This window comes from Agrilus planipennis, unplaced genomic scaffold, assembly GCF_000699045.2.
Source record: "Agrilus planipennis isolate EAB-ADULT unplaced genomic scaffold, Apla_2.0 scaffold68, whole genome shotgun sequence".
Taxonomy (NCBI): Eukaryota; Metazoa; Arthropoda; class Insecta; order Coleoptera; family Buprestidae; genus Agrilus; species Agrilus planipennis.
Window position 1 is genome coordinate 346,305 of NW_020439033.1, and position 12,594 is coordinate 358,898.

Below are 12,594 nucleotides of genomic sequence, written 5' to 3' on the forward strand. Positions count from 1 at the left end.
GAGGAGACTGTGGTAAATATTAATTAAAAATTAAAAGGAATACTCACCCCTAATTACCACAAATAATTTTATTTGAGCGGACACGTGTTTCGCCCATTTCATACGTGGGCATACGTCAGTCTCGCGTTCATAATGGCCACGTATGAAGTGGGCGAAACACGTGTCCGCTCAAATAAAGCTTTTTGTAGTTGTTAAACAACAGTTTTTTGCTTTATTGAGGGGTCGGTAAGAACTCGTGGCGGCAGGGTGTCGATATTGTCACCTTCTAAGAAAAGGCAACATCTGGGAGTAGTTTAAAATCAAAAAAAGGTTGACAAGCGTAACAAAATAAGTTTTTAAAGACAGTTCCTGTTGAGAGGTCACATCAAACACATTGTATAAGTTAGCCATTAGTTTTCAGTAGTTAAGAGAGTTAAATTGTAGTTGTTAAAGTGTGAATAATAAATTCATTTAAAGCAGTTCACAGTTTTAGTCAATCATTTTTAAGATATATTTCAATCAAACATACGAGACAAAGCCAGCAGTGCTTAAGTGAAAAGAACCACTATTTAGCATATTTTTTTTGCTAAACATACAACAGTGGTAATTAGGGGTGAATTTTTCCTTTTAATTTTCAATTAATTGCTATACGATGAGACGACATATTTTATAAGGATTTATTTATGCGATACTTCTTTTGTAACTTACGGGGTCAAAATCGTTTTCAATAGCTACAGACATGGGAAACAACTGATGGTGCAGCCTTGGTGCACTTACTGCTTCTTGTATTTCTTCAGCGAACCATAAGTTTCTCATGGCCACCTGGAATGTTAATAAAAATTCCGATTATATCAACATTTCACCTCCGGGATGGTCATGTATCAATATACGTACCAGTGCTACAGCAGTTGTAATCTTCGATCCTCCCGCCGCCCCCACTATCAGTTTAACATCGCCCTTTTCATTCACAATAATACTGGGCGCCATCGATGATGCGGGGCGTTTTTGGGGCTCGATGAAATTATTGGGCATGGGGGGAAGGTTGAAAGAATTCGTTATATTCGGCGACGAAAAGTCATCCATTTCATCATTCAGAATAATTCCTGTACTTCTAGATCTGATTTTAGCACCAAAGCTGAAAGAAAAAGTTCCAAAAGGTCTAAATTTTTGATGACGATCATTTCGTAGCTGAAGATAAGACTTTTGGGACTCTGACCAAAAGAAAACTGGGTAACCCAGTCCTGAGAATATTTTATTTGTGAAGAAATAACTTTTGGATATCATTTTAACAGTAAGGCCTTCACGGTCGATATTTTCAATTAAAAGTTTCTCCAGGTCAGGTTATGATGGTTTCTATTTGGCCAAAGTTTCAAACGTGTCATCGTCATCAGCTACGAAAAATGCTTTCTATGGTGAGGAGATCAAAATCCTTTTGGCTAAAATCGTCTCCATTGAAGTTTTTTGCAGTTGAAATCGTAACGTTTGGGACTTCAAAAAGGAGAAGGGTAACCCAATTTTGGAGAATGTTATGTGGTTAGAAAATACTACAAATGGCGCAGTAAACGCCATCTGTAGCACGATGCTACATTTTAGGATTACGTATGCTCCAGCAAGGTCCACTTGTGTGGATATCTACTTGCTGAAAACGAATCCCGGCGTAGCCAACCTCAACGTGATAGGCACGTTAGCTTCTGGCAGTTTCGACAGAATACAGACCACTTCGAATTATTTTAATGTTATGTTGTGTTTGGCAAAATGTAAAACCCCATAGGAATGAACATTGGACTTTTAGCGTTGTAGAATTTCTCGATATGGAATAATTTTTGACTTACTATAAATTGATGGTACTGGTAACTGATACGGCATCTCCGTTCTCGGCCAAAACAGAAAGATGAGCAGTACCATGGTCTTCAAAGAAACTCGCATTGACTCCATAATGAACCGGATTTTGAAACGTTTTATCGTCAGTGATTAGACTGCGTATTGAATTGGCATAGTCCGTTGACATTAAATTGTCCATCAACTGTAAGAATCATTTTTATTTTTTATTTTTTTTTATTTCAAGGTGTACCTAATTATCCTTTACTAAGATCCAGAAACATTTAATGCATTCGTTAAAATTGATATTGAGGTATTTGTGAGATATTGATGAGGATAACGTGGGTAGAAAAGGTTAGAAATGAATATGTATTGGAAATAATAGGAGAACAGAGGACTCTATGGAAGTCAATAAGAAATAGACGAGATAGGTTGGTAGGACACCTTCTTAGTCATAAAGGTCTAGTCAGATATATATTAGAGGCAGAAACAGGAGTTAGGAGGGGTAGAGGTAGACCTAGATTAGATTACTGTTCACAAATAGTTAAGGATGTGGGCTGTTCTAGTTATAGGGAAATGCGAAGATTAGCTCAGGATAGGAAAGAGTGGAGGTACGTGTCCAACCAGTCTTAGGACTGGCAACCTTATGATGAGGATGCCGTGGGTAGAGAAGGTTAGAAACTAGGAGGTTTTAGAAAGCATAGGAGAACAGTGGACTCTATGGAAGTTAATAAGAAATAGGCGAGATAGGCTGGTAGGACACCTTCTCAAGCATGAAGATCTAGTCAGAGACATACTAGAGGCAGAAACAGGAGTTAGGAGGGGTAGAGGTAGACCTAGATTAGATTACTGTTCGCAAATAGTTAAGGATGTGGGCTGTTCTAGTTTTAGGGAAATGCGAAGATTAGCTCAGGATAGGAAAGAGTGGAGGTACGTGTCCAACCAGTCTTAGGACTGATGACCTTATAATGATGATGATGATGATTTATTACCGTGTCCATTCCATCGACGAAGCGTGGATCTCCCACGTCTGTTCTCCTTGCATATCCATATTTAAAGGCTTCGACAATTCTCTGCCAGTTCTTTACAGAGTTAATATTATTATGGTCTAAATAACCTTGTAGAATATTGAGGATGAAGGTCAATATACCACCGGCACTTGGCAGTCGTGACGTATACAGCGAATAGCCATTTAAATTAGTATGGGCAGGATCTTCCCAAAGGGGACTAAAAAACAGTAATAATAAAAATAGCATTCCTGATATGAAGCAAAAAATACTAATAAATAATGTCGCATATATGATGAAGATTTATTAGATGCCATTTTCTACATTTCTAGATATTCTTAGAGATGACGTGCAAAAAAGATAGTTAAAAGCATACTAGATGCAGAAACAGGAGTTAAGAGGGACAGAGAAAGACCTAGACTGGTGCGGTCCTGGTTCGGGTTTAAAGGCTGTCGTTCTTCAAAGGTCCTTCCATTTCCGATGCTGAAAGAACATCTCAGGAAGCTGGTCACTCGTGCTAGCGAAACATTAGGAAGCAACACCAATTAACGACGGCCTTTAAACCAGAATCAGGACACCAGTTCACCAAATGACCTCGAATTTGTCTAGATTATATTACTGTTAACTAGAATTATACAGATGAGAATGGAAGAAAGGGCGGAAGAACTATTAGGGGAAGAAAATGCACCAAGTAAAACTTTTGATTTAGGACTCAGGATAGGAAAGAGTGGAACCAGTCTTAGGACTGACGACCCTATCATGATGATTTTACTGTTTGCACATAGGATTATTCTAGTTTTAGGAAATTGGGAAAATGTGCTCATGATGATGATGAAATCAGTGAGATATTACATTACTACAGTCGAACTTCGATAAGTCGATAACTCGAATTTTTAATAAGTCGAACCAAATTGGTTGGCAATAGCGTCAAAACTAGGAAATGCGTGTAAATTTGTCTTGATAAATCGAACTTCGATTACTCGAATAACTTGATAACTCGAACGAAATGTTTTGCTCCAACTTCGATAAGTCGAATTTTCTGGGGGAATCCCGTAATTACGGTCGATTTTAACCTATCTTTTTTAACGTATTCATGCAGGCAGTTCAGTTTCTGCGCTTGCTAAGTTCACTTGTTTGACTTATAAGTCATTTCATTTCATTTATATATTACATTGTCTGTTGGTCAAAAATTTGAAAATTCGTTGAGTGTCTTGCGTTCCTATTTAAAAGCCAGTGAATATACGACCGATGCCCTGTATAATAGTTTAAATGAAATTGAAGCTTTCTTCAAAAACCAAACTAAGAAATCCGTTCGTCAGTCACAAATAACTGACTTTTTACAGTGAAATAGTAAATACATACACATATGTATATATGTATTTGTAATGCATACATATGTACATACTTACTATGTATGTAAAAATATGTTGATAGTACTGTTTCATAATTTTTGTTATTCCTTTGAAAAGCATAGATATTAAGGCACTTATGTAACATTTCACCAATTTTTACTGAAATAAACACATACATGTTCATTCACAAAGAAATACTAATTAAAGAAGTATTATTTGATAACTCGAAGTTTTTATGTGTCACATCGCAGTTCGAGTTACCGAAGTTCGACTGTATTTAACTAAATTAAACCTTATGTATGTGAGATATTTCGGTAAGTTCCTCGTGGGCCAAAACTTTTTGCTTTCTTACGTGTATATTTTTAGATCTTCTTCCACTATAATCCCACCCAAATCCTTTATGTCCTGGATGAAGCCGCTTGTAAGAGAACCGTCGTAAAGGGCATCTGCTCCTTCTTCGGCAATGACTTCCAACGTTTCCGCCAGTTTTAATCTTTTGACGTAGTCACCTTCCTTGTACACGTCATTGGTTTCAGGATTGAAAAAAATCTCCCTAAACGATCCATGAAAAAAACAGAAATACAATTGAAATGCATGCAAAGTGTAAGAGAAACAAGCACCGAGCTTTGGAGGGCCTAAACTAACAAGAACACAATAATTTACATTCCGAAGCCGGCCCTGTGCGTGAAATGACCACATAATTTTCTATCGAATAGCGTAGTGCAACTAAAAGGATGAAGAATGTAAAAATTGCAGATTTTCAAACGTCTAAGATAAATGTAAACAATTTAGCACTACAAACAAATACTACACTGACGCTGGTAAGCATCAGTTGATTGAGTGCAGTGTTGCGGGTCGTATTTCTTTACCAGGACCTGAATTGAATTTGCTTGTATTTCAACTACGTTTTTCTGGAAAATAATTTACTTGGTCCTTCGTAAAAGTTAAGAAAGATCTTACAAAGGCACAACAGCATAAACGATACACCAGTAAAACCTAAAAGAGGTTGTTAGTTAGATTAGGTTGGGTTTCGTACCTTAACGTATCGCTTTGACGAATCATATTCTTTTGGTTGTTGAATAAATTTGCTAGGTAAGGGGTGACAAGGTGTCCACGCCTGCACAATTCAATGGAGGGTTGAATTAAGGTGGCCCATGGTAGTTTTCCGAATTTCTGATGGGCGTACCAATAACCCTTTAGTTCTCCAGGTACTGCAACCGCTAATCCTCCTTTAAGGATAATCGAAAATTCAAGATATACATAATGAAAGTAAACGTTTCATTTTTTACCCCCAGCAGACAATGAAGCGTTCCCAGCGAACATGTTCCTTGACGCTGCCAAGGGGGCACTTTCTCTAGCATTTAAATAATACGCAGTCTTTTCTTCTCGAATATAAATAGTCATAAAAAAACCACCACCCAAACCCATGCTCTGGGGCATAGCAATTCCTTCACAAAAGAGGGCTGCAATAGCTGAATCAACCGCTGAACCACCTTGTTCCAGTATTGATCTAAAATCCAAAAACTTAGACACACGTGTCTTTTGTTAAATAAAAGACAAACAATTTTTACAAGAAATGCATAACTGGGATACGGGACCGCTTGCTATGCCCTCTGAATCTTCTTTAGTTGGACCACTAATTTGAAAATTGGTTAAGAAGGACCCGAAATAATGAATCAAAAATCTATTCACATCTATCCTCTTAATAAATTATAGAGTTGTTCGGAAAGTCATTTCGTTTTTTCCCGACAGAGGATTAAATTGTATTCTTTTGCACCCAACTTCACATTTAAGCCGTATAATTTTTATATGCTTTGAGAGCTCATATAGCAAGGCTTGTGTGTGAAAAATTCCAATTAATTCTACGCAGTAGTTTTTGGTTGGTGCCCTTTTAAATATGGAGAGCGATAAGCAGCATTTTCGACATATCTTACTGTTTTACTACAGAAAGGGTAAAAATGCTGTTCAAGCCAGAAAGAAATTGACTGATGTGTATGGAGAAGGTGTGTTGACAGTACGCCAGTGCCAGAACTGGTTCGCTAAATTTCGATCCGGCAATTTTGATGTCGAAGATGCACCACGTTCGGGAAGGCCGGTTGAAGCTGATAAAGACGCGATAAAGGCATTAGTTGATGTGAACCGGCGAATAACAACACGTGAGATCGGATTGAGGTTAAATTTATCAAATTCAACAGTTTATGACCACTTGAAAGGCCTGGGATTATCCTCGAAGCTCGATGTATGGGTTCCCCATGTTCTCACAGAGAGAAATCTGTGTCGCCGCATTGACGTCTGCGATTCGCTTCTCAAACGTCACGAAAATGATCCGTTTTTGAAGCGCATCATCACTGGGGACGAAAAATGGGTTGTATACAACAACGTCAAACGCAAGAGGTCATGGAGCAAAAAAGATGAACCGGCTCAAACCATTTCCAAAGCCGATATTCACCAAAAAAAGGTGATGCTGTCTGTTTGGTGGGATTTTAAAGGAATCGTTTTTTTTTAGCTTTTACCGGATAACACAACGATTAATTCGGAAGTCTACTGTCATCAGCTGGACAAACTGAATGATGCACTTCAACAGAAAAGGTCAGAACTAATCAACAGGAAAGGTGTAGTGTTTCACCAAGACAACGCGAGACCTCACACAAGTTTGGTCACTCGCCAAAAGCTTTTACAGCTTGAATGGGATACAATGCTACACCCACCATATTCTCCAGACCTGGCACCATCGGATTATTATTTGTTCCGGTCACTCCAAAATTTTTTAGACGGTAAAACCTTCACCTCAAATGAGGAGGTCAAAAACCTCCTCGATCAGTTTTTTGCCAGCAAAGACCAAAAATTTTATGAGCGTGGAATTATGCTACTACCAGAAAGATGGCAAAAGGTGTTGGACCAGAACGGTCAATATATAATTTAATAAAGTATTTGCTTATTATACGAAAACTGTCTTTCATTTCCACAAAAAAAAGAACGACATGACTTTCCGAACAACCCTATAATTAATGGTGTTATAAAACAGTCTTAGACTTGCAATGTTGGCTTGTCTTGTAAATTTAGTAAGATCAGCTGGAGTGAAGAGAGAAAGAAGGGGAAAATAAAAAACAAAACAGTATGGAAATAGAAATACAAAAAGTGAGGAATTATGCATATCTGGGATATATGCTGAGCGATAATAGTAGGGATGAGATACATACTTAGGGAAGGACAATTGAGGTAAGAGACTGATGCTATTTATTGTGATGCTGAGGAGTATAATGAGATGTCCGCTAGATTATGTAATAAGAAGAGAGATTAAATGTGGGAAGAAGTGGCAAGAAGCTGCAAAAAGAATAGTAAAACATGAGGGGAGTTTGGGGAGGCTGGAAGAAGTTGATATCAGGAAGGAAGAGTGGAGAAAGAAGGTATTGGAAATAGGAAGGAAAGGTAGATATGATAGAGAAAGTGGGAGGACTTTGAAGAGATTAAGAATCAATTAGGAGCAGTTGAGGGACTGATTAAGGGAAGGGATCGATATAAGGGAATTGATGAGGAACAGATGCAGGGAAATGATATGGGGAGAGGAGTCAAGATAGGGTTGAGGGAGATTTTATAAATATTGGGGAATGGAAAAGAACAGAGAGTGTAGAATATGTCACAGGGAGGTACACTGTCTGAAACATGTGCTAGGAGAATATCAGGATAATGCTATGAATTAGTGAATGAGCTGACTGAAGAAAATTTCAAGGAAACGTGGGTAGTTTTTGTTTTTAGGACAGTGGTAAAGGAAGACAGTGAGCAAGGGTAAAATAAATAACTTAATATAGGAAAGATAAGTGTAAGAAATGTAGAAAATAACTTTGTTAAAATAATAATAATAATTTCACTTTCAATTCTTATTTATATCAAAGCGTACAATGACGGTAACCCAAGGTGTTTATTAAATAAGTAGCAAGCTCTGGGGGGCGTTAAGTAAATGCAGTAGGGAGTCGCATGGTCAGACGAAGTTGCGATTCGAAGCCGGTCCTGGGCGTGAATTGACAACGCATAGAAATTGGCGAGAACGGTTGTAGAATCACTACATCGTATAAAACAAAGTCGCTTTCCCGCTGTCTGTCCTTATGTATGCTTAAATCTTTAAAACTACGCAACGGATTTTGATGCGGTTTTTTTTAAAAAGATAGAATGATTCAAGAGGAAGGTTTATATGTATAACACATGCATAATATAGTAGGGAAACACTGATAATTTTAGAGGTTTCTAATGTGATGTCGTAAATAAACACATTTTTTGCGCTTACATTGCAAACGCTGGCTGAACCCTACGAGATAGATCAAAATAATGTACAACAATATTGTACATCTTAAAAGGGTCTACAAAAAAGTCCGCGATGGTATATGTCTGTCTCTTAGGGATAACCCACAATAACCATTTTTATCCTTTACTTTTTATGAAGCGATTGTAGGCAATACAGCATTAATTCTTATCCAATTAAGTACCTTAAATGCATTGTGCATTTAATATAGATCAATATGGTCCTTTACAGTATGTAATTTAAATGAATATTTTCAAAGATATTACAGATTTAAAATGCAGGGACATAGTAGTTTAGGCGGTACCGGCCGGCAGGCCGGTTTGTATTTTCTAATGACAAAAACACTGTGAATGTTGTATATGAAGATTTCCCCTTTTTGATAATAATCTAGACAAATCAAAAATATATTTAGTATCAGCCTTGCACCCCTGCGAAGCTGGGGCGGGTCACTGGTGACTAATAAAGTAAGTATCAACAGCCTACAACGTTAATAGAGCAAAGAACTACTGTAAACGTAAACATCGTCAATCACATTTAATTTAATCTAATAAATAACAAACAAAACAAGAGTACAAAAATATGAGAGAAATGCAACACGGTTGCCGCTAAGTAGAAGTTGATTGAATGTGGCGTTGCAATGTTGTGTTTCCCTACGTGATCTTAACAGGGCCGGACTGTACTTTTAGATATGATTTTCTCGAAAACGGTGAACTTTCGGAACACCAAATATTTACATAATTTTCTTGTTTTATAAGGTCCTAACACCTCCTGCACACTCGCTACTTATTTCAGAATTCAATGATTTTTGAGAAACACACCAATATCCCTCATGTATAAAGACACTTACGCCCCTATTTGGGAACATTCGTAGCCATTTGTCACAACGGCAGCCACGTAGTGAGACGGCTTTACACTCGAATACAAAGAAACGTATGTTACCAGTACCACCAGACCAGTCAGGCCCACACCTCCTAGCCCTACGTACTTCGCTTTCCTGAAACCAATAAATAATTTTAAGGAAATTCTTATTGTACACCAAAACGATTATTTTTTTGTATAAATCATAATGATATGATTGACATTTTTCGTCAAATAATTGTCAAAAGTCCGATACACATCAAAACACAATTTGTGTATATCTATTACCTATATACCTATCAAAAAATCGGTTGTCTGTAAAGTCGGTTTACTGACGATAGTTGAACGTGACAACGTCATAAGAAAATACTGATGGAATGGTTTCATTTTTCAAAAGAAAATTTTAATTTTATTTGTTTGATAGATATTTTGTATGGATATAGATAAGGGGGTAAATGGAAATGTATTATTGTATAGCAGCTGTTCACGCGGATGCATCGCTCACTGAAGTAGGAGAGAGACAGATGTCGAACGCTGCCGAACGCGGAGGCCGATTGTGCCTCTTTGTCGCTCGTTCCGCGCTCTCGCTTGCACTTCAAGCCTTAAATGGAACGCCTCAGAGCGAGGTAACGCCGCATGAGTCATGTTTTTTCGTGCGTGCAGCCGGCTCCATCGAATTATAAGACGTTGTCACGTCAAAAACTTAGGGGGGGGGGCGGTTGCAAAATGCATATTAAAATCATTTGAGAAATAAAAACTAACGTCTTCCTTTGTTTATTACTTTATAATTAGTTGTAATTAGTGTTACTTTTCTTTCTATTTATTTATTAAAAAATGCTAAAGTATTAAATCTAATATGTTACTCTATTATTCGAAAACAAATATGGCTAGCAACCGTCATATTGATTCTTGCGTGATAATGCCTACAATTTTATTAATTTGTTGAAAACTATTGACTTATCCTGTAGTAAAGTTATCAAAGGAAGTGGCTTTATATTTTAATTCAATTTCCAGCAAAGAGTGATATGAATCAATTGCTTTTTGTCTTGATTAAATTCCATAATATGTAGATTCATATCAGCTAAGATAAACTTTACATTACAAATAGATTGATATGGTAATAATTTCCTTTTTATCTCTGTTATCTGTCAAGTTACCTTTTGAAGTACAAGTTCAGGTTTATACATATGAAAATGAGGTAGTAGATTATGAACAAATTTGTGAAAAAATATTATTCTGCAACTGTTCAAGTAGCTTTATTTTATACCTATCTGCTAATTTTGGAAGATTAATGAATTGTACCTGTAAAATAAATCTGGGATTAAAAGTATTTTGATTAATTTTTATTAACCATAATTAGCAGAAATGGTTACAGTTTTCTGTTTCCTAATATCTATTTGTTTAATATTGTTTCTATTGTACAGACCATCATTTTAAAAACAGGGTTGGTAGAGGTAGTTTAGAATATAATGGGCTATGTTTACGCAAATGCAAAACTTTGCCTGTTTACTGATTTCTACATCACTAAAAACATTGACTTAATTGTACAGTCAAGTCAATGTTTTCGAAGTGTATAATATGAATTCAATACTCTTGCGTCCCAGAACATTTAAAAATACCTGTAGCAGTTTTAGAGATAGTTTAGTGTTTCATGGGCTACGACTTTGGTATGTGAAATGACAAAACTCTGCCTGTTGTACATTACGAATGCAATAAGGTTGCGACCCAGGACGTTTAAGAATACCTGTAGAAGTTCTAGTAAGTTATATAAGTTTTTATAATTGACTAGCGTCTGAAATAGTTCTTCTTGATTTGGTAATTTTCAATTTTAATGGTCATGGATATAAAACAATTGAATGAAGGCCTACCGAAGGTGAAAACATTCCTTTTTGGTTTAAAATTGAATTTCACGCTTGTTAAAGTCACTAATGCAAATAATTCTTTTTTGTTTGAAATGGACAGTTATTTAATAAGTGACTTAGAAAATAATTTTTTTTTGCATTTTGCGTAGTTTAAAATAAAGAGTTTACATAATGATATTAAAGCAATTAATAAATTAAGTTGAGCGAATTTCTTTATTAAGTGTCAATGTTTATCGATTCATGCAGCTTGATTTGTGTAATTGTGTGATAAATATTTGTATACTGGGCGTTTCAATTTTTCAAATTTATTTTCAAAATTCTGGCGTTTTTCTAAAATACGACTAGCAGCTGGGCAGTGTATCAAAGGGATGGATAGGGATAGATTAAAAGTTACATTACTATTTATAGTTACTAATTATTAATTAGATAACAGTTGAGTGTGAATACCGCCAATCATATCAAATACACTTTTATGTAACAATCTTTTTAAAGATAACCATTTGATAATAAGTGATAAGCAAAGTTTTGTAATTAAATTACTTAAAACAATTTCAATAAATTAATGTTGATCATACGCAATGGTTTTTAGATTAAATAAAGTTTTCAATTAGAAATCGCGTACTTTGTCATAGTTTAGTTGAAACTAAACAATTGCAAGGATCTAGGCGGGTTTAAATGTCTATATTCGGGTGTATATTTTTTCAAACTCGACGGTGCTGTATATAAATTTCAGAAGGGTGCTATAAAGGCTGAAAGGGCTGGAGCTGTATGAATCAATATGGCACCTGTTCTGTACGAAAATTGTATTGTATCTATCTATAATTGGTTATTGGAGTTTTTGTAATTCCCATGATACGTTATCGCCTTTTATTTCCAGGTACTTCTTAATTAGTAGATGTAAGTAGGTATTTATTGGAACTGTATCTTTTTTTTTTGTATTTAATTATGTTTTACCTTTAATTAAATTGATAATCATATTTAATTTGGAAAAGCAATTTCTCGGCGCATAAAGTAGGTTAATTTAAGGTCATCTGTCGAGGAACTACATACGTTCAACATTTTAATAACGTTTTGACCTTCCTGGACGATACTGTTAAAGGTCGTGAACCTTGTGAATCAACTTGTTGCGTAGATATGTAGCAGAAAATTTAAATAAATAGCGACTGTCAATTTCTGCGGAAAAATTAGATTTTTTTTTATTTCTAACGGGTTAGCAAACAAATTAATGTAAATATTAATTTCCATTATTTCTCTGTTTAGAGAGGATTTTATATTTATGTATGCGTATATCTTACGTAAGATAAAAATTACAAAATAATGAAAATAATATTCATTAACACTAGTACTAGGTACCCATTAATTAATATGGATGATAAGGTACCATTGGTCTTTACGAATTAGTGGGTGGTTCTTGAATAAAT

The 12,594-nt window shown here is 35.8% G+C and overlaps 1 protein-coding gene across 1 annotated transcript in view; it reads right to left on the reverse strand.

Moving 5' to 3' along the window:
* The window catches only part of LOC108732845 (glutathione hydrolase 1 proenzyme), an 18,671-nt gene that overhangs the window by 2,567 nt on the left and 3,510 nt on the right, over nucleotides 1-12,594 (reverse strand). The window contains exons 2-9 of the mRNA XM_025976600.1: nucleotides 9,301-9,447; nucleotides 5,446-5,666; nucleotides 5,193-5,385; nucleotides 4,509-4,709; nucleotides 2,790-3,024; nucleotides 1,812-2,002; nucleotides 874-1,114; nucleotides 688-801 (exon numbers count right to left, since the gene is read on the reverse strand). Of these exons, the coding sequence (XP_025832385.1) occupies nucleotides 688-801; nucleotides 874-1,114; nucleotides 1,812-2,002; nucleotides 2,790-3,024; nucleotides 4,509-4,709; nucleotides 5,193-5,385; nucleotides 5,446-5,666; nucleotides 9,301-9,447 (1,543 nt within the window). The remainder of the gene's footprint in view (nucleotides 1-687; nucleotides 802-873; nucleotides 1,115-1,811; nucleotides 2,003-2,789; nucleotides 3,025-4,508; nucleotides 4,710-5,192; nucleotides 5,386-5,445; nucleotides 5,667-9,300; nucleotides 9,448-12,594) is intronic.